The sequence below is a fragment of the Phaseolus vulgaris genome, chromosome 7, assembly GCF_000499845.2.
Source record: "Phaseolus vulgaris cultivar G19833 chromosome 7, P. vulgaris v2.0, whole genome shotgun sequence".
Taxonomy (NCBI): domain Eukaryota; kingdom Viridiplantae; phylum Streptophyta; class Magnoliopsida; order Fabales; family Fabaceae; genus Phaseolus; species Phaseolus vulgaris.
In genome coordinates, this window is record NC_023753.2 from 21363845 (window position 1) to 21389085 (window position 25241).

At 38.7% G+C, this 25241-nt stretch overlaps 2 protein-coding genes across 2 annotated transcripts; one reads left to right on the top strand and one right to left on the bottom strand.

The window, feature by feature from the left end:
• Positions 1-6918: 6918 nt before the first annotated feature.
• Positions 6919-7326, bottom strand: LOC137829239 (uncharacterized). Its single transcript, XM_068636037.1, has one exon. The coding sequence runs from the start codon at positions 7324-7326 to the stop codon at positions 6919-6921; it is 408 nt and encodes a 135-aa protein (XP_068492138.1).
• A 7361-nt stretch (positions 7327-14687) lies between these two features.
• On the top strand, positions 14688-16521 carry LOC137828448 (UDP-glycosyltransferase 79A6). The gene has a single exon (XM_068635034.1). The coding sequence runs from the start codon at positions 15017-15019 to the stop codon at positions 16403-16405; it is 1389 nt and encodes a 462-aa protein (XP_068491135.1). The 5' UTR covers positions 14688-15016; the 3' UTR covers positions 16406-16521.
• Positions 16522-25241: the final 8720 nt, after the last annotated feature.

Consider the following 25241-nt stretch of genomic DNA (forward strand, 5'->3'; position numbering starts at 1 on the left):
ATAATGTATACCTTTACGGATGGCAATAGTAAAATCAGTTTCAACTGTCGGAGGTTCAACTGTCAGAGTCGGGGGGTGGAGGTGTTGGCACTAGAAGAGAGCCATTTGATGGAAGATGGAATGTCTGACGACGACTATACACCTAAAGAGTTGGTGGTTGTGGTGAATCATTAGGTGCACTATGAACAATAAGAGGAATATTAACTTGATTAGATGAAGACACACAAGGAGAAGGACAAGATTTAAAGTAAAGGGAAGACTCACTGAAGGTGACATTTGTTGAAATAAAATAATAGTTAAAAGAAGGTGAGAAACATTTATATCTTTTTTGTGATCTAGTGAATCCTAGAAAGACACATTGGTCTGACCTATGAGATAATTTATCAATACCAGGACTAAAATTATGAACAAAGCATGTGGACCCAAAAACTTTGGGAGAAAAGGAGTGGAGAGGGTCATGTGGAAACAAAATAGAATGAGGAATTTTGTCCTTTAAAACAAAAGATGACGTGTGATTAATGAGATAACATGCACTAAGAACAACATCACTCCAAAAACGCTGAGGAACATCACCATGGATTAAAATAGTATGAGTTGTTTCAATAAGATGTTTATTTTTGTGCTCAGCTACCCCATTTTGTTGAGGTGTATAAGCACATGAAGTTTGATGAAGAATACCGTGAAAAGCCATGAAATTTTTAAAAGAATGAGAAATATACTTATGCCCATTATCATTGCGCACAATTCAAATGGAAATTTCAAATTGATTTTTAATTTCATTGTAAAAGATTTGAAATATCGAAAACAACTCAAAACGATTTTTCATTAAACACATCCACGTACTTCTTGAACAATCACCAATAAAAGTAAAAAAATATTGAAATCCTAAATTAGACTTAATACGACTGGGTCCCCAAATGTCAAAGTGAACTAAGGGAAAAAGAAATGAAAAACGTTGTGAGAAACTACTACGAAAAAACTACGAATGTGTTTCCCTAACTGATATGACACACACGATAAACTTGATACATTCGACAAACTTGGAACAAGTTGTTGCATATTGGCAATACTAGGATGACCCAACCGAGCAGGAATGAGAGATGGAGAATTTATAATTGTGTCAACATGTACAGAGATTTGTAGTTGATAAAGTCCATGAGACTCACATCTGGTGTCAATCCTCCGTCCCGAACTTTGGTCTAGTAAAGAAACAGATTCTTTGGTAAAAGAAATAACAAAATCAAGGGAATAAGTGAGAAGACTAATGGATAATAAGTTAAATGGAAACCCAAGGACACAAAGAACATTACTAATAGATAAATAAGGAAAAAGATTAATAGTACCAACACCATGTGATGATACCGTAGATCCATTGGTCATGCTAACTGTACCGACCAGGTAGTCGGGAGTGATGACGTGGCAGCAAGTGGTAATATAGGCGTGTTGAACGGAACACCTGGCTGACGGAAGGGAAGGACATCGGGAAGTTCGTGTAGTCGCCAATCGTTAAGTTGGCGTGCTCCGATCTTTAGCATATCTAAACCGGCGGTCACCAGGCTTGTGTTGTAGTCGCCGTATGCGAGCTTAGGCGACCAAGTGATCAGAAATCGCCGAGAGGGGGACATTGCCGAAGGATTAGGAAGGCTTGCTTAGGGCCTTCAGAGGGTACGAGTACGAAGGACGAAGTTATCAGATGATCATTCCCTAGCCAGAGGTTGAGGCAAGGGAACAGCTTACCAGAACATACACGATGAAGCAAGCGAAGCAGATCATGATGGCGGCCGGCGAGACCACAGAGAAGGTGTGCATGGTGACACCCCGTACTCGCCACGCAGAAGAGATCGCGCTCCAAGGCAGCTATACACCGAGTTACTCCTTGCATGGGTAACTTAGTCGAACGGCCTGAAGAGTAAGAAGTGACGCTCAAACAGAGGACGTTCCAGATGGTGACACGTGTACAGCTGGATGCGAGCCACGTGTCCAGAGGTGTAACCGTCAGGAGAGAGAAAGTGCACAGGTATATAAGGGATTCTAACTAACTTCTGAGGTACATGCGTTTAGAACACTTCTTTACGCTTGGAGAATACTTGAGTACGCTGAGAGAGTTTTTGCACAGTTCCTTGAGTTTCTAGCTTTTCTCTCTTAGAGTTTTGGTGGTTTCGTCACTGACTTGAGCGTCGGAGCGCGATCGGCCGCAGCGGCGCCACTCTGTCTTTTGCAGGTTCTTGAGGTGAATCGAGGTGTGAAGGACGGAAGCTAGCGTGGTGCAAAGCCGATCCAGAGGAAGATACCTTTGACGTGGCAAGACTCTTGCGTTCTGGTCAACCGGCAAGATCATCAGGCGCCCACCGTGGGGCCGTGTAAAACCTGCCCCCATCCACAGCGTAAGTTCTTGAAGTTTCTGTAGTTTCCGTGTGGTTGTGTGCTGGTGCAACCATTTTCCACAGTTCGTTCGAGTTTTTGTTCGGTGAATTCGAGTTCTCTGCTGTTCGTTTGGGTTTTAATCGATAGTCTGAAGTTTTCCACCGTTCGTTCGAGCTTTCGATCGGTTTCTTGAAGTTTCTTGCTGTTTGCACGGTTTTCAATCGGTTGATTCGGAGCTTTTTCCGTTCGTTTGCGTTTCTGGTTGGTGAATCAGGAGTTTGCTGGAGGAGCGGTAGGTTCGTGGTGAGAGTGCAAGTTTCTGTGAAGGTTTCGACGTCCGAATCTATCGGCGTGCTGTTGTGGTTGTGTTTTTGGAAGTTCTTGGGAGTTTGGGAGTTTCTGACCGATTGATTGCTGGATCGATTGTTTGCTGGATAAGGTTTTGTTCGTTGAAGTTTGGTTTGCTGAGTTTTCATGAGAAAGATGAGAAGCAACCGCTCAAGTCCCGTTGTGCCAGTTGCTACAGAAGGCGCCATGACCATGGCGCAGATGATGGAGATCATGCGTGCGCTGCATGCGAATGTGGAGGCATCGCGCATAGAGCAAGCGAAGATGCATGAAGACCTGGTCGCCTCTCAGGCCAGGAATGAAGAGCTCAGCAAAGTGACTGAGGAGTTGCGTCAAGCTCTTCATGAGCAGAGAGGACGCCCAGTTGTTGAAGAGGTCGCGCCGTCGTTGCCACCGCGCGTTTTCCCTATGCCGTTTGCTCAGGCAATCACAGACACGTCTATCCCTGCGAGCGTAGTACCTGTGAAAGCTTCTTTCACCGGCGTGGAGGACCCTGAGGCACATCTCACCATGTTCCACACGCAGATGATGTTGTCAGGAGGCTCGGATGCTGTATATTGCAAGATGTTTGTGAGCACGCTCCAGGGAACAGCGCTGGAATGGTTTGTGAGCTTGCCTACAGGTCACATAACCAATTTCCAGCAGTTTTCGAAGCTTTTCGTCGAGCAGTACATTGTGAACAAGGCGCCACCTAGGGTGTCTTATGACCTGTTCGACATAAGGCAGTACCAGGGAGAGTCCCTCAGGGACTACTTGAATCGCTTTGGAGCACAGATGGTCCGCTCGCCTGCTAAAGACGAAGAGATGCTGGTATACGCCTTCAAAAAGGGCGTGTTGCCGGGACCTTTCTGTGAGGCGCTGATTAGGGCTCACCCCGCCACGTTTGCTGAAGTTAAGCGACTTGCGGTGGCCCACATCGCCGACGAGAGTGAGTTCCAGGCCAAGTAACAGGCGAGTTCCAGGCCAAGGATCCACAAATGGCGGCTTACTTGGAGTATGTGCAGGAGTTGAAGAGTTCCTTTGTCTCATTTGAAGTGGTGCATGTGCCCAGAGAGCAGAATGCCCAAGCAGACTTGTTAGCTAAGCTGCCAGTTCGGGCAAGGGGGGTAGGCAGAGGACAGTGATCCAAGAAACTCTGAAGACGCCTAGAGCATTTGTGGCAGACCACCTGGTTCTTCAGATAAGCAAGTCAACGGAGAAAGCGACGAGGAGTCACAGATCCTTGACTCAGGAGACCTTGAGATCGCCGAGAATAAGAGCATGTCAGGGGGAGAGGGTGAACATGACGCAGGTCTGCGCTACGCACGAGCCAGACACGTGGATAACACAGTACCAGCGCTGCCTGGCAGATGACCTTCTCCCGCTGGATCCGACGGAGGCTAGAAAGATAAAGAAGAACTCCAGCAAGTTCACCATGATTGATGGCGAGTTGTACAGGTTTGGGTTCACACACCCACTCCTGGAATGTGTGCACAGAGAAAAATTTACAAGAATCATGGCCAAGCTCCATGAGGGCATATGTGGGAGTCACGTTGGGGGTCGAGCCCTGGCTGCAACAACTCTCCGTGCGGGTTATTACTGGCCAACGATGAGGGAGGACTGCAAGAAGTATGCATAGTGTTGTAAGTAATGCCAGCAGCACGCCGATTGGCACAGGGCGCCTCCAGAAGAGTTAAAGTCAATTTACAGCCCATGGCCGTTTCATACTTGGGGAATTGACATCCTGGGACCTTTCCCATTGGCGATCAGGCAGATGAAGTACTTGGTGGTGGCGATTGAATACTTCACCAAGTGGATCGAAGCAGAACCAGTAGCCCAGATCACCGCACACAAGATTGAGAGCTTTGTATGGAAGAACATCGTGTGCCGGTTTGGTGTGCCTACGCGCCTGGTGTCAGACAATGGGACTCAGTTTGCAAGTCACCTACTGAAGAAGCTGTGCGAAGAGGTGGGAATTCAGCAGGTGTTTGCATCCGTCGAGCACCCGCAGACAAATGGCCAAGTAGAGTCCGCCAATCGGGTGTTGCTAAGAGGCTTGAAGAGAAGGCTAGAGAAAGCCAAAGGATCGTGGGCAGAAGAGGTACCCACCCCGTATTGTTTGGGCGTACCACACCACCGAGCAGTCAGGAACCCACGAGACCCCGTTCAGCTTGGTCTATGGATGTGATGCAATGATTCCAGTGGAAATCCAGAAGAGCTCGCCGAGATTCCAGAACTTTGTGGCGGAAGACTCGAACGAAGAAAGAAGGTTGAATCTGGATTTACTGGATGAGGTCAGGGAGGAGGGAAGGGTAAAGGCTGAGGCAGTGAAAAGGAGGATTGAACGAAGGTATAACTCGAAGGTGATGCCAAGGCAGTTTAGAGAAGGCGATCTGGTGATGAGGAAGGCCCACCAGTACGAGATGGAAAACAAGTTATCGCCTAAGTGGACAGGACCGTTCAGAATAACCGAGGCGCTCGGGAACGGCGCCTACCGCTTAGAGACATTGGAAGGAGGGGCGATTCCTCGCACTTGGAGCGCCACACACCTCAAGTTATATTACAGTTAAAGCTTTGTAAGTAAAAACGAACATGAAGAGATTTGCAAGCTTTCTGTTAAAACAGTTTGAAGGGGGCACTCTTTTTTCCCTAAGGAGGGTTTTTAATGAGGCCACCCAATAAAGAAGAGTTTTCAAAGAGTTTAAAGTTTCTAAGATTGCATGCTTGTTATTTCGAAAGTTTTAGAAAAAAGACCTTATCACTCGTACGTGATTCAAGGCAAGTTTAAAGTTATGTTGCATGCTTTCTAAGGAAAAGTTTTAAAGTCCCCATCGTCTTTCGGCGATTGGCGGCATCAGTTAAAGTTTTAAAGTCCCCATCGTCTTTCGGCGATTGGCAGCGTCAGTTAAAGTTTTAAAGTCCTCATCGTCTTTCGGCGATCGGAGGCACCAGCGACGACTAAAGACCTCAACGCTCTCGTGCGTCTGGAGGCAAGAAAGGTAAAAGACCTCCTCGCCCTCGAGCGAGTGCAGGCGAGAAAGAGAAAAAAGTCCTCAGTGCATCCAAGGGGGAAGAGATGTACACCCTGGGCAAGTTGAGGCACCAGATAAAGTCCTTCTCGCCGTCGAGCGAGTTCGGGCCAGATAAAGTCCTTCTCGCCGTCGAGCGAGTTCAGGCAAGATAAAGTCCTTCTCGCCGTCGAGCGAGTTCAGGCCAGATAAAGTCCTTCTCGCCGTCGAGCGAGTTCAGGCCAGATAAAGTCCTTCTCGCCGTCGAGCGAGTTCAGGCAAGATAAAGTCCTTCTCGCCGTCGAGCGAGTTCAGGCGAGAAAAAGTCCTTCTCACCTCAGAGTGAGTTCAGGCAAGATGAACTGAAAGGTCAGGGGTGTTCGTGACCTTAAACAGCGGGAAGGGAAGGAAAATGCCTTTCCCCCTTTTAAGTGAAACATCAATATTAACTTAGTAAGACCGGAGAAAAACTTCCACGCTTGTGGGCGGTATGAAGACAGATCAAATCCTTCTCGTCTTGAACGAGTTCAGGTATAGCGTGAAGGGCGAAAAAGGTTTAAGAGATAGCTAAGGTAGGTTCAAAGAGAACACCTCGCTATCCAGTTCTTTGTTCTGAAACTCAGGGAGGTAGAGAGGGATCCGAAAGGCGCCTCTACCCCCCAGATGAGGGAACAATAGTCAAGCGATGAAGGCAAAGAAAGCCTACATCGCCAGAACCCTACGGCGATCAGAAGAGTTCCAGGCGATGACAGGGATAAGGGTCACCTTGCTGAGCAGATCAGGTAAACTGTATTTTGATACTAGCTTAAGTTAAAACCTGCTGCCTGGTAAGTAACTTATTGTTTTAAGTTTGCAAGCTGTCTTAAATGTCATCGCTTGAAGGTTAATAAGTTGCTCAAGTTTTACTTCGAGTTAACAGTTCGATAAATTGTTATAAGATTAACGGTTTGACTCAAGTTCAAAGCGGTGAGTGAATAGTTGAGCCCGGAGTATCGCTGGGTCGATTTGTTTAAGCAAGTTTCACCAGGTAAGTTGATCAACCATACAACGAGTAAGAAAGCAGATGAAGGTTAAAGAATGCGAAGTAAACAGAAAGACGAGGTGCAAAAAGCAGAAGAAGTTATATAAAAGCAATGTCAGTACAAGTTTACACATAAGCCACTATTACAATTGAAAGATAAGCAGCAGTTTTCAAAAACGAGGTGATGAGGAGAGGCAGCTAGTCTTCGGAGGGTACGATCTTCCCATCCACCACCTCGTTGCAAATGGACACCATGGTCAGATCAAGCTCGGGGTATTGGCAAGCGACTTGCTCCAGGGCGGCGTCGAACCCGGCGGCAAGGACTTGGGCGGAGCTTTGCTCGAGCTCTTCGGTTTGTTTCTTCAGCTCGTCAGTTCGTTTCTTCAGCTCTTCAGTTTCCTCGCGAGCTTGAGCAAGGTCTTCAGCAACCTTTTTGCCTTCGTCCCGCGCCTGGGCCAACTCTGCAGCAATCTTCTTGTTTTCCTCTTGAGCTTTGGCGAGCTCAGCCATGGTGTCGTCCCTCTCCTTCTCGACCTTCCCGAGGAGGACTTCCCGATCTTCCGACCTTTTTTCAAGTTTTTCCACCTTGGCCGCATTTGCTTTCATTGATGCCTCCAAGTTGGCCACCTTGAGCCTGTAAGGTACCAGCTTACTCTCCAGCTCAATTTTCTCTTAAGCTAGGAGGTGCAGTTTTTGGCGCAGATCGGAGGCCTCCTTACGCGCGCCCCTTAGTTCAGCGTCCATGGAGTCCTCCAGCCTTGAATGGTCGATCTCCGCCATCATCAGATTGCAAGAAAGCTTCTCTGCCTCCATCCTTATCAGGCAGTTTGACTCCTTGAGCGCCGCATTCTCATCTTGAAGCTTCTTGCTCGTGTTCTTCACAGCCTTTGTTATAATCGAGGGGAGATCCTCTGCCATCATCTTCAGTTTGGCTGTGAAGGGTCCCCAGATCTCTTCGATGGAGGGGGGAAAGTTTGAAGTTGTTGCTGGCGGAGGTGCTGAAGGAGCTTGGTGCTGACTTTCACCACCACCCTCTTGAGTTTGAAGGGCGAGGGGGGCTTCTTGGCGTGGTGGTGAAGTGGGAGATTCGGTTATGAGTATTGGAGAGTTGTGAGCACCCTCATCTCCACCTGGTGCGGCCCCAGCAATAGAGGTGGTTGAAGGAGGACCCTCTCCAGCAGATACGAACGGCGTGGAGGCGCTTGGAGGGTTCTCTATGAAATTGGGGTCGCTGCTTTCAACCGCAGGGGGTGCGACAGCCAAAGGTGTTGCTTGGACTGGTTGTGTTGGAGCTGGAGGTGAGGGCGGTGTTGGAGCTGGGGGTGAAGGCGGTGTTGGAGTTGGGAGTGCAGGTGGCGAAGAGGGAGCCACCCTTGTCCTTTTGGTAACGAGGCCATCCTCGGTGGTCTCTTCATCCTCTTCATCCTCTTGTACCACTTGGGGAGTTTTTCTTTTTGGCTTCCTCAAGACCAATTTTTTTCGTTGAGGGGCGGGTAGTACCCCGGAAGAGGTTGCACCTCGGGGGGGAGTTTTGCCCTGAGCAACGGCAATCTCCACCACCGAGTTGGGCACGGTTTGGGAGCCCGCCGCCAGTTTGTGAGTTCGGGCGATCGCCCTCAATTCAGCCAGTTTACCTTTTCCCAGCATGTTATCTGCACAAGGTAAAGAATAGGTGAGCAATTAAAACAGAAGCAGAAAATACCAGCATGTCTGTACAGGGATAACACAGGCAGCACATAGGTTAATAACGGAATGCCAAAGTAGAACGGAAAAAATGCCAAGTTGGTGTTAAATTTGATGGTGAGGTGGGGCTTACCGATGTGGGCTTCGAGTTGACCCTCGAGGAATTCGAAGGTGATTATTGAGGAAGTAGGAAAGTTAATGTGGGCATCAGCCACCCTCTTCCAGAAAAGGCAGAGGTCCTTGTCCAACTCACCCATGTTGTCAGGACTTCTTGGCCTTCTGAAGTTTTCTTTGGAGTCCCTGCTCCCCTTGTTTACCCAATACAAGGGGAAGCCATCGAGCAGCGAGGGGTCTTGATCGTTTTGACGCACTTGGACAAACTTTCCTTTCCAGTCTTTGTAGGATTGCTGGAAGATTGAGAGGATCGATCTCCCAGCAATCCCGTTTAAGCTCACCTAGGGGCGGTCTCCGGGATTCTTGGCCTCGAACAAGAAAAGGAAAACATCTACCGAGGCCGGTAGTCCCAAATGCACGCACATGATTTGAAATGCCCTCACGAATGCCCAGCTGTTGGGATGGAGCTGGGCAGCGGCAATGTTGAGCTCGGTTAGTAGCTCTCGTTCAAAGCGGGTGAAGGGAAACCTGAGTTTTACCTTCTTGAATAAAGTGGTGTAAACGAAGCAGAACAACTCGCCGTTGTTCCCCTTGTCATCCGCGCAGATTGGCACGTCGGGAGGGCAAGGCAGCACCATTAACTTGTCGTCGTGCTCCTTGTGGAACGAGAGGTTGGGTTCGTCCCCTTTCTTCAACCGTAGCACCGCCAACGCAGAGTTTACTGAAGAGGTCTCCTTCAGCAAAAGTTGGGGTGGCCCACGGGTAGAGTTTCTTATAGTCTTGTGTAGGAATGGAGGCTCCTCCGGCGACTAGTGGAGTTGCTGGAGTGGGATTGGCGTGAGAAGGAGCAGGCCTCTCAGCCTGTGTGGAAGGAGCGCCGGAGGCTCGTGGCGGGTTACGCACTGGTGGAGGATTCGCCCCAGCGGCAACCCTACGCGCTTGGGGTGGAGGGATTCACGATGAAGGAGGAGGGTTCGCGGTGGATTTCGCGTGAGCCATCGCAGGAACTGCAAAGGAAAAAGGAAAGGGATGAACAAAGGTTGCAGAGAACAACTCGATTGAGGACGAAGAAAGAAGAACGAACGAACAAGAGTTCGTTGGGATGAACGTGATGGAAGACGAAGCCCTAAGTTACGAGAGGGGAGAAAAGGAAGAAACAACCCACAACGTATGCACCAGACAGATAATGGATGATGCGAATCGGTCAAAATGCAACAAATATCAACAGAAGAAGTAAAAGGGATACCTTTTGATGATCGGATGAGCGTTGAAGAGAGTTGGAGATTGAGAGAGTTGATAAGCTTCGTGGGTTTGCAGAGAAAAACTCAGAGCGTTCGAGAATGCAGAAAGATGATGGAACAGTGGAAGTGCAAGGGGTTTAAGGGTTTTTCGAACGTTTTCGGGAGCGCAAACGACAGCTGAAGATGACCGTTGATGAAGCCACGTGTCGAGCGATTGGAAAAAGGGGTTTGGTGGAGCGTCAGGAAAGCAGAGGGTACAGACGTTTGGAATTCCGTGCTAGCGCCACGTAGATCGACGGTGATATGACCTCTTAGTCTTTTCGCTGGACAAGTCTTCGCTTAAGACTGGGGGGCTTGTGTACCGACCAGGTAGTCGGGAGTGATGACGTGGCAGCAAGTGGTAATATAGGCGTGTTGAACAGAACACCTGGCTGACGGAAGGGAAGGACATCGGGAAGTTCGTGTAGTCGCCAATCGTTAAGTTGGCGTGCTCCGATCTTTAGCATATCTAAACCGGCGGTCACCAGGCTTGTGTTGTAGTCGCCGTATGCGAGCTTAGGCGACCCAGTGATCAGAAATCGCCGAGAGGGGGACATCGCCGAAGGATTAGGAAGGCTTGCTTAGGGCCTTCAGAGGGTACGAGTACGAAGGACGAAGTTATCAGATGATCATTCCCTAGCCAGAGGTTGAGGCAAGGGAACAGCTTACCAGAACATACACGATGAAGCAAGTGAAGCAGATCATGATGGCGGCCGGCGAGACCACAGAGAAGGTGTGCATGGTGACACCCCGTACTCGCCACACAGAAGAGATCGCGCTCCAAGGCAGCTATACACCGAGTTACTCCTTGCATGGGTAACTTAGTCGAACGGCCTGAAGAGTAAGAAGTGATGCTCAAACAGAGGACGTTCCAGATGGTGACACGTGTACAGCTGGATGCGAGCCACGTGTCCAGAGGTGTAACCGTCAGGAGAGAGAAAGTGCACAGGTATATAAGGGATTCTAACGAACTTCTGAGGTACGCGTGTTTAGAACACTTCTTTACGCTTGGAGAATACTTGAGTACGCTGAGAGAGTTTTTGCACGGTTCCTTGAGTTTCTAGCTTTTCTCTCTTAAAGTTTTGGTGGTTTCGTCACTGACTTGAGCGTCGGAGCGCGATCGGCCGCAGCGGCGCCACTCTGTCTTTTGCAGGTTCTTGAGGTGAATCGAGGTGTGAAGGACGGAAGCTAGCGTGGTGCAAAGCCGATCCAGAGGAAGATACCTTTGACGTGGCAAGACTCTTGCGTTCTGGTCAACCGACAGGATCACTAACCAAAGGTATATAACCCGTAGTAGATAGGGAAAAGAAAAAAGATTAATTACTAGAAATATCATCTGTGGCACTTGAATCTAGAACTCAAGGGCCAAGGTAAGTAGAATGAGTGAGGTCAATAAAAGATGTACATGAATATGCAACGGCAGAAGTGGAACCCAAAGTTCTGACGATCCTCATACCATTTAAGAAATTCATTGAAAATACCAAGTTGGCCTGGAGTATCAAATGAAGTATGACCTTAGTAGAAGGTTGCACAGGATTAGTTTGGATAACCCAACAAATCTAGGAGGATGACCATGTAAGAAATAACATCTATCAATTTTATTGTCAAGTTTGCCACAGTGGTCACACTTGTGACGCCCTTTGCCCGACTTGTGAAGGTGAGTATTATCATTATGTCGAGAGACTAAAGCAAAAGAGTCATCAACACAAGACGTTATATCATTGGTGTGTTTACCTGGCACACATAGAAGGGTAAAACAAGTGGAAGTAAAATTGACAAATGGTAGGAGATCCCAAAATTTAATCACGCACATGAGAATAATCATCAGAAAGGTCATGTAAGCCCAATAACATGAAGAACTTGGATCTTTTCTCTAGTTCTTGAGAAGGAGTGGAGGAAGGAGGCAATAACTCATTAAAATTATGAAGAAGAGCATGAAGTTTACCCATATATTTTTCCATTGTACCATCAAGACGTTTGGGAGCAATAACTATGAGGAGATTTTGACACACACCATAAAGACGTTGAGTATGATTGGCGTATGTACCGCCCAGGTAGTCGGAAGTAATGACGTGGCAGCAAGCTATTATGTAGGCGTGTTGAGCAGGGCTCGTGGCTAGCAGAAGGGAAGGAAGTCGGGGGGCTCGTGTAGTCGCCAGTCCTTAAGTTGGCGTGCTCCGATCTCTAGCATACCTGAACCGGCGGTCGCCGGGTTTGAGATGAAGTCGCCAGATGCGAACCCAGACGACCAAGTGATCAGAGATCGCCGAAAGGAGGACATCGCCGAAGGGTCAGGGAAGTTTGTTCAGGCTTTCGAAGCAGAGGATAAAGTCGTCAGATAGTCATCCCCTAGCTAGCCAGAGGTTGAGGTCGGGGAACAGCTTACCCAAACATGCACGATGAAGCAAGTGAAGTAGATCATGAAGGCGGCCGGCGAGACCACAGGGAAGGTGTGTATGAAGGCACCCGTACTCGCCACGCAGAAGAGATCACGCTCCAAGGCAGTTATGCGCTGGGTTGTTTCTTGCATAAGTAACTTAGCCGAAAAGCCTGAAGAGTAAGAAGTGACGCCCAAGTCAAGGATGCTCCAGATGGTGACACGTGTACAACTGGATACGAGCCACGTGTCCAGATGTGTAACTGTCAGGAGAGAGAAAGTGCACAGGTATATAAGAGATTCTAACGAACTTCTGAGGTACGCGCGTTTTAGATTACTTCTTTTACGCTTGCAAGAACTTGAGTACGCTGAGAGAGAATTTTGCACGGTTCCTGTTCATAGTTTTCTCTTAGTATTTTGGTGGTTCAGTCGCTGACTTGGGCGTCGGAGCGTGATCGGCCGCAGCGGCGCCGTTCTGTCTTTTGCAGGTTCTTGAGGTGAATCAAGGCGAAGGACCGAAGCTAACACGGCGCAGAGTCGATCCATATTTGACGAGGCAAGGTTCTTGCGTCCTAGTCAACAGGCAGGATCAGCGTATAATAATTTTTCCTGTTCCCAAACTTTTGAACATGTCTAATAGATTTGAAAATTTTGTTTTAAAGAAGAGTGAATGGTAGATTTGATAACAATGCATAATTGAGCTTCAATTTTCAATCAACAGAAAACCTCATTTTCAACAACAGTGGGACGAGTAAGATGACCAACATAACCTTAACTTTTAAGCCAAAATTTAATATCTTAGGCCTAAGTGACATAATTGGTTCCATCCAATTTGTCAATGGAGAGATGAACATTGACATAATTAGTATAAATAGACGGATCAGACATAGTGGCAGCGGAAGAAGCCATAGATAATAAGGACAGATCTAGTAACCAACTGACAGATGCGCCGCATAATGCTGGTACATGAGTTGGTACCCTGGCGGCCATGCTGTTAAGATTATGCACTCCCTAGAAGAAGATTTTGTGCGGTTGTTACACTAAGATTGTGTGACAAAGTAACAGAATGTCTTCCCATCATACCTACTTTCACTCGAGATAAGGTTCTCGTGAGAGAGGGTTGATACAATGAGGCAACCTAAATAGTCTATAAAAGGGGTTTGAGATCCCTGGTAAAGGTACACCGTTTCTAAGGCTGAAACTATTTACTTACTCATTGTTTCTTAGCCCAGTACTAACTTGATCATCGGAGTGCAATCAACAGGTAGGGCCCCCTCTGTTTCAAACAGAGTCGCGTTCCAACATCCCACGGAAAGAACAAATTCCAGCAGAGACAAACGGAGTCACGACCTACTCCTAAAGTCAATTGGCGACCAGGTCAACCAGCAAGAACAAGTAGCGAGAAGTTTGGAAGCGGAAGTTGAAGCATAGATCAACCGCTTGACAGGAAGACAGAAGACGAAGTCTCTCAATAGTTCTTTAGGTCCCATCTCCCTATCGAGAACAAACCCTATATGACTTTGTTGCCCTGTGAGCACTCATCATTTTACCTTTTTCTCTAAACATCATCTTTTCCTTCGCTTCGCTAACTAAATCCCACAATAATCTTTGTTTCTCTGTCGTCGCCGCCACCATCTCTAAACAATTTGTTCAACGCGTAAACCAACTCCACTATTTCTCCAAAACTCAGAAACCCAAAATGCTCTCTCAACTCGTTAACTCTAACCAACACCTTGCTCAATGCTACAATCCTATCCTCTTCCACCAAACTTGATATCTTAGAAACTAGCTTGTTCCCTTCCATGGATGTTGTGTCGCCCCTCCCTTGGCTCCAGCACCACACGTCGCCGTCGTCGCCTCCCTTTCCCTCAATCTTCTATTCTCGATTTCCAAACCCTAAAATTTCGATCAGTTCACGTGTGCAAATCAATGTCACTGTGTGCACCACGTCATCAACAATTAACGTCGTTGGTAGAAACTTAACGGAGATTTTTTAAAAACCACTATATTAAATTGAATATTAACCCTAAATGTAGAGATAAAAAAATAATTAAAAAATTCATAAAGATAATTAAGACATTTCACATACTTCAAGGGTTTCCAGTTGAAAAATAGGGGTGGAGAAAGTAATAACCTAAAATTTATATTTAAACAATTTTATAGATCTGTCCAATTGTTTTTAATTTTTCTTTTTATTTATTTATTTAATTTAGAAGTATGAATATGTTGAATAGTAAATTTTATATTATTAAACATGTGGAGTTAAACTCTTTTTCAGTTAATCTTATTGCAAATAATCTTAAATCAATCTCTAAGAAACTTTTTTTAAATAATCTTTTTACAACTAAAACAATTATTTAAAATTATATTATAATAACATAAATCAATATTTGATAATTGTCATTGTTAAGTGAAATTTTTTATTATTATTTTATTATATCAATTGTCAAATATTTAGTTGTTATATTTAATATTTTATTTTTCTTGGCTCGTCATGGTGGGGGTTGAGGAAACAGGAGCACCTATTTTAGTTTCTTTGTGGGAAGAGTGTTTGGTGAGAAGAGGAAATGTGAATTGAAGAGATATAAGTATTTGCATATGAAAAAGATAGTTGTAGGATGTGTTAGGTATGAGGATAAGCTAATAATAATACAAGTCTTGCAAATTTTTGAACCACATGTTTCAACAACCAGAGAGAGGTTTATCTTCAAAATCCAACTGGAATATGAAATAAGAAAAATATTACTTTTAGAAAGAAAAAAAAATCTAAAGTGTATAAGTAAGGAGCTGCATCTGAGCAAAGCAAGGAACTGTGTGTCGGCCAACAAGACACAAGATAAAGATGTCTACTGAATTGATGAACGAGGAGCAGCTTCATGTTGTTATGTTCCCATTTCTTGCATTTGGTCACATTAGCCCGTTTGTTCAGTTATCCAACAAGTTGTTCTCTCATGGTGTTCGTATCACTTTTTTGTCAGCTGAATCCAACATTTCCAGAATCAGATCAAGCCTTAATCTCAATCCAGCCGTCAATGTTATCCCACTACAGTTCCCCAATGGCATAAGCAACACTGCTGATTTGCCTCCTCACTTGGCTGCAAATCTCGTACACGCCCTTGACCTTACTCAACCTCAGGTGAAGTCTCTTCTGTTGGAACTCAAACCCCATTATGTTTTCTTTGACTTTGCACAACACTGGCTCCCAAAAATAGCTTCTCAACTTGGCATCAAATCCGTTCATTTCTCTGTCTACTCTGCCATTTCTGATTCCTACATTACCGTGCCTTCCAGATTTTCCCATCTTGAGGGAACAAACATCACTTTTGAGGATCTTAAATCCCCCCCACCTGGGTATCCTCAAAACTCCCATGTTTCCCTCAAGGCCTTTGAGGCCATGGACTTCATGTTCCTCTTTAAGAGATCTGGTGAACACCTCACTGGTTATGAGCGGGTTTTGCAAAGCCTTGGTGAGTGCTCATTCATAGTGTTTAAAACGTGCAGGGAAATAGAAGGACCCTACTTAGAGTACATAGAAAAGCAATTTGGAAAACCAGTTTTGCTATCTGGTCCACTTGTTCCCGAGCCATCAAGGGATGTGCTAGAGGAAAAGTGGTCCAAATGGTTAGACACTTTCCCTGCCAAATCTGTCATATTATGCTCCTTTGGTAGTGAGACCTTTCTGAATGATGATCAAATCAGAGAACTAGCCAGTGGGTTAGAACTCAGCGGCTTACCTTTCATTTTGGTTCTAAATTTCCCATCCGATCTCTCTGCCCAATCTGAGTTGGAGAGAACATTACCAAAAGGGTTCTTGGAAAGAGTGAAGGATAGGGCAGTGGTGCACACTGGTTGGTTTCAGCAGCAACTTGTGCTGAAACATCCTAGTGTGGGCTGCTACGTCTGTCATGCTGGGTTTAGTTCTGTGATAGAAGCTATGGTGAATGAGTGTCAACTTGTGCTGTTGCCTTTCAAGGGTGACCAGTTTTTCAACTCCAAGCTGGTAGCGAATGATTTGGAGGCAGGGGTAGAGGTAAATAGGAGGGAAGAAGATGGGTACTTTCACAAAGAGGGTGTACTAAAGGCATTAAAAACTTTAATGGTAGAGGATGACAGAGAACCAGGGAAACAGATAAGAGAAAACCACATGAAATGGAGCAAGTTTTTATCTGATAAGGAAATTCAGAACAATTTCATCACTAATCTGATTGCGCAATTGAAGTCTATGGCTTAATCTAGTCTCTTTCTTCCAAGGGAAAATAAAGGCAATCATTTGAAATCCTTAGATTTTCATGTATCATTGTAATATCCGTCCGTGTGAGTGTATGTTATTCTTATGGTTTTCTTTTACTTTGTTGGTTTTAATTTTTGTTTCCTGTCCCTAGTTTCTTCTCAAGTTTCCTATATACTTATATTAATAATAAAAATTATAAAAGGATTTTGAATGTGATATGATAATAGAATCCATAAAAAAATATATTAAGATGAATGTTGAAATAGACTTTTTATTATAAAAATAAAGGAGAAGAAATTAAATAAACAATTATTTTAGGTTTTAAAAGTAAATGATTCTGATTTCCAGTACCAAAAAAAAAGAAAGAAAAAAAATTAAATATTTGAGTCTTTGAAAATATTAAAATTAAAAAAGTGACTCAAATTAAAATTTTGTTTATTATTTTAGTTCTACAATTAGAAAATTTCTTATTTGACACATAAATTATCACTTACTTGAACTTAAACATTTATTTTTTAGCGTTTTGAATTTAATTACTTGTTATCTTTAGAACATCTAAAATATAACTATTTTTCAGTATTTTTTAATTAATCGAAAACAATAATTAATGTTATTGAAAATATTGATCACACAAATTGAATAATTACTTTTAACATAATTTATTTCATTTACTGATATTTTAGTAGTTAAACTTAACTACTTATTATCATTAGACGGTCTGAAAAGACTTATTAAGTGCATAACATAATTCATGATAGAGGATTTGAGTGTCTACAACATCAACCGGTTGTTTTTATCAGTCGTTTACAAAAACAACTTAAAACAAATATAATTGAGATTAGGGAAAAAGAAAATCACACAAACAAATTTATACTGGTTCACTTTTACACCAAGAGTTACATCCAGTTCTTATAAACTACTGGGTATTCCACTATGTAATCAACCACAAATTACAACCACACACACACCAAATAAGCGATCTTGAACCCCTCAATAACACACACTTCCTTTGGTAATACAACACACCACAGATCATAAGAGCCTCTGACTCTGAGAATCACAGTTCGTTACAGAAATACTGATCAAGAGAGAATAAGGAAAGATCACACCTGATACAGATTAAAATATAAACGATTACACAATAGTCTTATTCCACTCTTAGCAAGTTCAATCAAAGTTTGATGTAAATCTTGGAGAAAACTGTTTTCAAAGTATTAATGTCATATCATTACTACCAGAAGCAATTTCAAAAAACAATCGGTTGAATTTTCGAAACAACCGATTGAATTGGCTTGAAAACAAGTCAACCAATTTCAAGCTTTGTCAAAACCTGTTTCAAAAAACACTAAGTCTAGTCGCTTCACTCACCAAACAAGTTTTAACCACTACACCAAATAAGTTTTTTTGACATATTATGATTTTTATTATACTTATTATTATTATTATTATAATTTATATTATTAATATAATTTATATTATAAATATTATTAATATCATTTATATTATTAATATTATTAGTATCATTTAATTATTAATATTCTAAAATGTTTAATACTTGTTATAAAATTAAAGTTGTTTTAGTTTTTTTATTAGATTTATATTAAATTAAAATAGAGTGAAATTTAACTTCATATTGTTTGTTTTGAGTAGTTCTTAATGAAAAATTTAATAAAACTGAGATAGAACACCCTAATTAAAAGCTTTGGAATATTTTGATGAATAAGGTTGAATTGCATCTAAGAGCATACAAAAATATAAGTATATAGATAAAAGAGTGAAGCGAGCTTCGCGTGTGATTTTAAGAGCATAAAATATGATTAGGTCACGTGACTCACTATATCAGAAAAAGTCTTCACTGAAGATTCAAGAAAACTTCACTTCTCTCACTATTCCTGCAACTCCCATTTCTTTAATCTGCAGGTTCTTGCATACCTTTTTTTTCTCTATAATTTAATATGAAAGTTATAGTATAACGAATTCTTTTATGAGGAGTTGAAATTCTAATTGAATAATTGATTTTTTTTATTTTTACTTTTTCTTTTAGTTGTTCGGGTTTTAAGTTTTTATTGGAAATGTATATGCCAAAGATTCTTCAAAACATTCAAGTAAATATTTGTAATAATTTTGTAATATTTGTAAACATTTACGGATCTATATAAAATAAAGTGTCATAATTAGCATTAATATTATCTAATGTTTTATATGATTTAATTATTATTAATATGTATTTTAGTTAATATTTAGTTAATAAGTTGACCTCATACCATTCTGTTGGATACTGGATATCCATACGTTCTCGACCATTCTGTCTCTAAGAATACATATAGGAATGATTTATTTAACTAATTAATTGTTGAATGGGAAATAATATTTTTATTTAGTATAAAATTTGAAAAAAATAATCAATGTACCTGTGTGAATATCAGGGGTAGAGTAATGTTGCTCCACGTCAATACACAATTGTTGTTGTGCCAGCAGCTACCTGATCCTTCAAGTCCTTTCTCTCTCGTGCGCGTGCTCGTCAGGTCAGCGGGGTACCTGCGATTGCATTCTGATGCTCAAGTCAGTGCTAGTGTTTTTTTTAGTCTCTCCGGATATCATAAAAACGTATCTTTCCCCTTTCAGAAGTTCCTTTTATATGTTGACTTAGGCTTTGGTTCGTGTGGGCCAGGTAACCGGTTGCTAGAGACATGCGTAGTGGTCCTTAGGTCATGTGCAGTGGCTTCCTGATATTAAGGAAGTGTCTCTCGAAGTGTCTCTGACTATTCAACGCTAGTTGTAACCGTTTACATGCCACGTATTTATTATATTACATTATTTAATGCATAGTCTCGATCGTCCGGGACCGACCCATATAAATCATAATACAGAAAAATATTTTTAGGTTAATTAAGATATATCTTATGATTTTTTTTAATGTATTCTTGTTTTAGAAATCATAGTACAGAATTTAAAATAAGAGAAATCCAACATTTTGAAAAAATATTTCTTTTTTCTCTTCAATAAAATAAAAACCGAAAAAAGAATTACAGATATTTTATTTACAAAAAAGTAAAGCAGTTTCCTGTTTATGAAGTGAAGCAAAACCGTTCTGTGGGTATTAAAATTCTCATCCATTTTTTTTATAAAAGTGTATGGCATGGCATATCCGTGATAGAGATCGACTCTCCGTGAACCCATTTTTTATAAAGGGTTTTTTATTCTTTTTGTTTAAGTTTAACCAATTTATAATTTTTTAAATTTATTTTTCGCTTTTAAATAATGAATAAAGTTAAAAAAATTAAACAATAAAATTTAACTTAATATATTATATAAATTTATAGAAGAAAAGTAAATTTATTAGACTTATTATAAATAATATTTAAAAGTTTAACTTATAAAAACATATTTTAATAATTTATGTCGGTTCCAATACATTAATAATATATTTTTTTGATAATTATGTTAAAAAACAAATTTAAAAAAAAATATCAATATACCTGGAAAATTATATTTTAAAAGTGTAAATATAACAAATTTAAAAATTCCTATAGAATAGTTATTTAATATAGAATTTACTTTTTTATATGTACTAAAGTATAATAATAAATTTAAGTAATAATATTTAGAAAAGGCTTATTTAAATTATATATAATAAAAAGTATTTAAATAGTTAAGATTAATTGGAAGTTATTTATTTGAGAGTTAAATGTTAGAATAAAGTCAAACATAATTTTGATTAAATATTGTTAAACAATAAAGAATAAACATGAATATATTTTATTTGTAAGACAATTTTTAAATAAATAATGTGAAACACAAAGTGTTTTATCTAACAAACTATATGTTACGTGTGTTTTTTTGCTTCGTTGATAAACAAAAGTTTGTTAGATGATACACACAAAGTTTTTAAGTTAATTATTTATGAAATTATTTTATGTTGGAGAGAATGTTCCTATTTTCATGTGTATCAAAAAGATCTTGCAAAGCACTTGTCACCATCAATTTTTAAAAAAAAAACATGCTAAAGTTGTTCAACATCAACACGCATTATGACATATCTTATGTCACGTGTAGGAAGGCTATTTGTCACGTACATTCATATTCTTTACTTCGATTTATGTGAAAACTCTCTATTCAAGGTCTGATGTTGCTTAAAGAAGAGATAAGTTGTTAATGTTGCACGGAGTGCATTCATACGTTCATGCGTGAACTTACAAATGCTTGAAGATGAAAAATTGAAGTGAAGTTTCTCAACATGGAGAAAAGGATTTGCAACGACTTTTTACTCCACTTTCTATTTATACAAATCTTCAAAGTTGAAGAAATATACCAAAGTAATCAAGAGTTATGGAAATGTTACAAAATTTGTTGTTCAAAACTCTATATGCTCTTAAACTTCACAAGAACAATCACTACAAAAAATCAGTATTATCTACGAATTTTTACCCACGGATTTGAATTTGTAGGTAAATTCAACATTACCTACAGATATTACCTACGGGCAACATTACATACGGATATTATCTACATATCTGAATCCGTATGTAAATTCAACATTACCTACCAACTATTATCCACGAATCTCTATTACCTACCAACTATTATCATAATAATTATATACATAATATTAAAAATATTATTATAATACGAATAATTATAGAAATCTTCAAAGTTGAAGAAATATACCAAGGTAATCAAGAGTTATGGAAAAGTTACAAAATTTGTTGCTCAAATCTCTATATGCTCTTAATCTTCATAAGAACAATGTTTGTGTTCATTTAACAAAATAATACAATGTTCAAATCTTGTATTTGTCAAAATATGTGTTTCTCTATCTAGTAGGCAAAACCATGTGATATTTTAGATCACACCTTTCTTTGTAAAACCCTTAACCAGAAGTTAATGTGTTTCCAATAATACTCAAGTCTTAGCTAAAAGTGACTACGTTCCAAACAATAATTTGGATTGTTTAGCCCTAAGTGAGAGGTGTTCGAAACAATGCTCAGATTTTAACAATAGTTGTTGCGTTCCAAATAATACTTGGTGACATGAACCTTAAAATGTTGGGAGGATCTTGATCAACTCAAGAGGTTTTGGAGAAGAAGAAACTTGTGAAAGCATGTTCCATGGTGATTCAAATTCGTATGTCATTGAAAACCCATGAAAAACAAGAATATCTTGTAAAAGAAAATATAAAATAGATTAAGGACTAGAAAATGAATAAACATGTCACCTTTGTGATGAATTCCCAAAGGATAGGTGTGATAAGATTCAGCACTTGATAAAGATTCTCAAGATATGAACAAGGAGAGAAGTAAATAATTCTTAGGACTTTCATAATGAAAATTTCATTCAATCTTCAAAAGTTATTTTATAAGTGGGAGATATCAAGTCATTCACAAACTTTCACACAATCATCACATCACTCACAAACTTCAATAAACTTTCTTCACAAATCTACACTAATATACCTCAATCCAAACAACTTCACTTTCCTCTCAAATCACTTCAAATCTCCTTCCCAATCCAAACACATCATAATGGTCTTTGTTTGGATTAGAGAATGGATAGTTAAGGGTGTGAAAAAGTGGAAGTGTGAGGATTTGAAAAGAAAGTTAGGGTATGTTTGAGTGAATGTGTGAGGAAAGTTTATTGAAGTATGTAAATGATGTGATGGTTGTAAGGATAATTTGAATTATTTTTAATGGTGTAAATTGTACGATTACAAATTTACCCTTGTGTATAAAAAAGGAAAAAATAATAATAATTAATTTTGTATATATTTCAGTTAATTAAAATAATATAAAATTACTATTATAAATAAAAAATAAAATAATGTAAAATTAAAATAAATAAATATAATTAAAATATATATACATATATATATATAATTATATTATTTTTCATTTTATTAATTTAAATTAATTTTATTAGTTAAATTAATGTTTTCAGATAATTTTAATATTATTTATAGTTATTTAATTTATATTACATTATGTTATACATATATTAAGTATATATTTTTTTTTATATAAGAAAAGTAATATTAATGATGATTTTTATTGTTATTAATATAAGAAAATTATTTTTGAGGATGGTTCCTATTCAAATACTACACACTCGAATGCACATAAGCACATTTATTTAGGGTAAAAACGAAAATTAAAAAATCTTACCCAACTTTCCCTGTTAAGTTTCACTTTCTCTTCAACTATGAGAAGATACCTTATACCCGTCATTCACCTTTCTTCACTCTTACATCCGTCTAAGCGCTGGTTTGGATTAGGGGGTGCACTGTTCCTGTAGACAGAAGTGAGGGTGCACCCCCTGTTTAGATCAGCAGATGGAAGGGGGTGGGAGAGCGAGGAAGTGTGGGAGAGGGGTTGAAAGCTTTCTTCTCAAAATTGCAGAGAAAGGAGGAGGAGAGACTCATACACAAATATATAAAATGACTTATATACCCTCATTTCTATTCACAATATTTACTATAAATTATTCATATTCCACATTTTTTTAAACTATAATAAAACATAAAAAATATTAAATATATTTTATTCCAAATATATTTAAAATAATGATAATAAATATTAATTAAAATAATTTAATTTTATTCCAAATAAACTGTAAACATCCAAGAAATATTTAATATATTCATAATAAAAATATTTAATATATTCATAATAAAAATATTTAATATATTCATAATAAAAATATTAAATATATTTTTAATGAAATAAAAATACCTATATACCTAAAAATATAACCAATTAACCTCTATTTTTACGAGGACAATCGATTATGTGGTGTGTGTTAAAATAAACATAATCAATTATGCCTTTCAGATATTCAACATATGATTAGGTTCTTTTTTTAAGGGAAGACATAATCGATTAGGTTCCTAAAAACAGTGGGTAATCGATTATGTTTTTTTTAAGACAAAGTATAATCGGTTATGTTCATTTTTTTTCCAAATTTTCCATTTTTTATTTTTTATGATTTTTCATGTGTTTTTTTTTTTTTTGTAATTTTTTGTTCTAATTTAATACTATGTTTGTATTTATTTTTGAAATATTAAAAGAATATTCAAAATTAATAAAATATATTATTTGAAATTATAACCTATTACTTTAATAATTTTATTTATATTATGTTATTCAAAATTCTATTGTATATTGTAGTAATCTAGATTTTGATTTATTAATAAGAATAGAAAATTCATTTAAATATTTAAATTCTAAAATTATAAATAATAGAATTCAATTATATATTATAATAATCTAGATTTTGATTTATTAATGAGAATACAAAATTCATTTAAATATTTAAATTATGAAAATATAAATAATGAAATCGATTGATATATTATAGTAATTCACATTTAATTTTTAATGATAATTTGAATATTTAATTTCTATAAATAAAAATAATAATATAATTATTTTATTAATGTAATTATTATTTTTTGTTTTATTAATGTAATTATTATTTTTTGTTTTATTAATGTAATTATTATTTTTTGTTTTATTAATGAGTATCCATTTTAATATTGAAAATTTAGAATAATTATATTTTTTTATATTACACTATTGAATTGAGATTTATCAGCAGTTTATTAAAATACAGATTAAAATACAAACGATTACAAAATAGTCATATTCCATTCTTAGCAAGTTCAATCAAAGTTTGATGATCAAGTCGCTTCAATCACCAAACAAGCTTTAACCACTACACCAAACAAGTTCTTTTGTCATATTATGATTTTTATTATACTCATTTATATTATTAATATAATTTATATTATTAATATCATTTATATTATTAATATCATTTATATTTTTAATATCATTTATATTATTAATATCATTTATATTATTAAGATCATTTATATTATTAATATCATTTATATTTTTAATATCATTTATATTATTAATATCATTTATATTATTAATATCATTTATATTATTAATATTATTAATATTGTTAATATCATTTATATTATAAATATTATTAATATCATTTATATTATTAATATTATTAGTATCATTTATATTATTAATACTAGCGGGAACACAGGCACGTGAGTGCCTGTGTATCCGCATTTTTCATTTTTACTATTTATATATTCATATATTTTTAATAAATATTAAATTATATGAGAAGATATGTAAATTATCTAAATGCACCATTGATAATAGTTTTATTAAGATTTTATGTTAATTTTTTTATATTTTCATTTTATTGTTTTTGAATATTAAATTTTGATTTAACTTGGGTGTAATCTTGAACTTTGTAAGGTTATCAAAATTAAAATTAAGGTTTAAAAAAAATGGACCAGCAAACAATGTCAAAACATAATTCAAATGGTTGTATGTTGGAAGATGTAGAATGTATCACCATATCAATTGAATCCGCATCTTCCATGGCAAAGAAGTTGAAAAATACAAATTACCAAACTTCCAACTTATGTAATATCTAATAGATCAAAGCACCAGTAGACATAAAAACTTTGCCCGGATTCATACAAAAATATAAAAAAAATTAAGAAAGCAATAGAAACAAAAATGTTCAAATCCTATAACAATGAGACACGTCTCTGCTTCAAACGCTTTGGGAAGTGCGAGAAGGAGGAAGTAATGGTGGTTGTTGTTGTACAGTGGTGATTGAAGAGGGACTAAGATGGGTGAGAGTAGGAGAAGAACATGGAGCGTGAAGGAAGATGGTTCAAAATGTGTCAAAATTTATGAACATTTTTTTTCTTTGGATGCAACGGGTGAAAACTACTCCTTATAAGGAAGTGGAAGAAAGTGGTAACCGCTCAACTACTCCTTATAAGGGAGTGGATGTAACTGGTGAA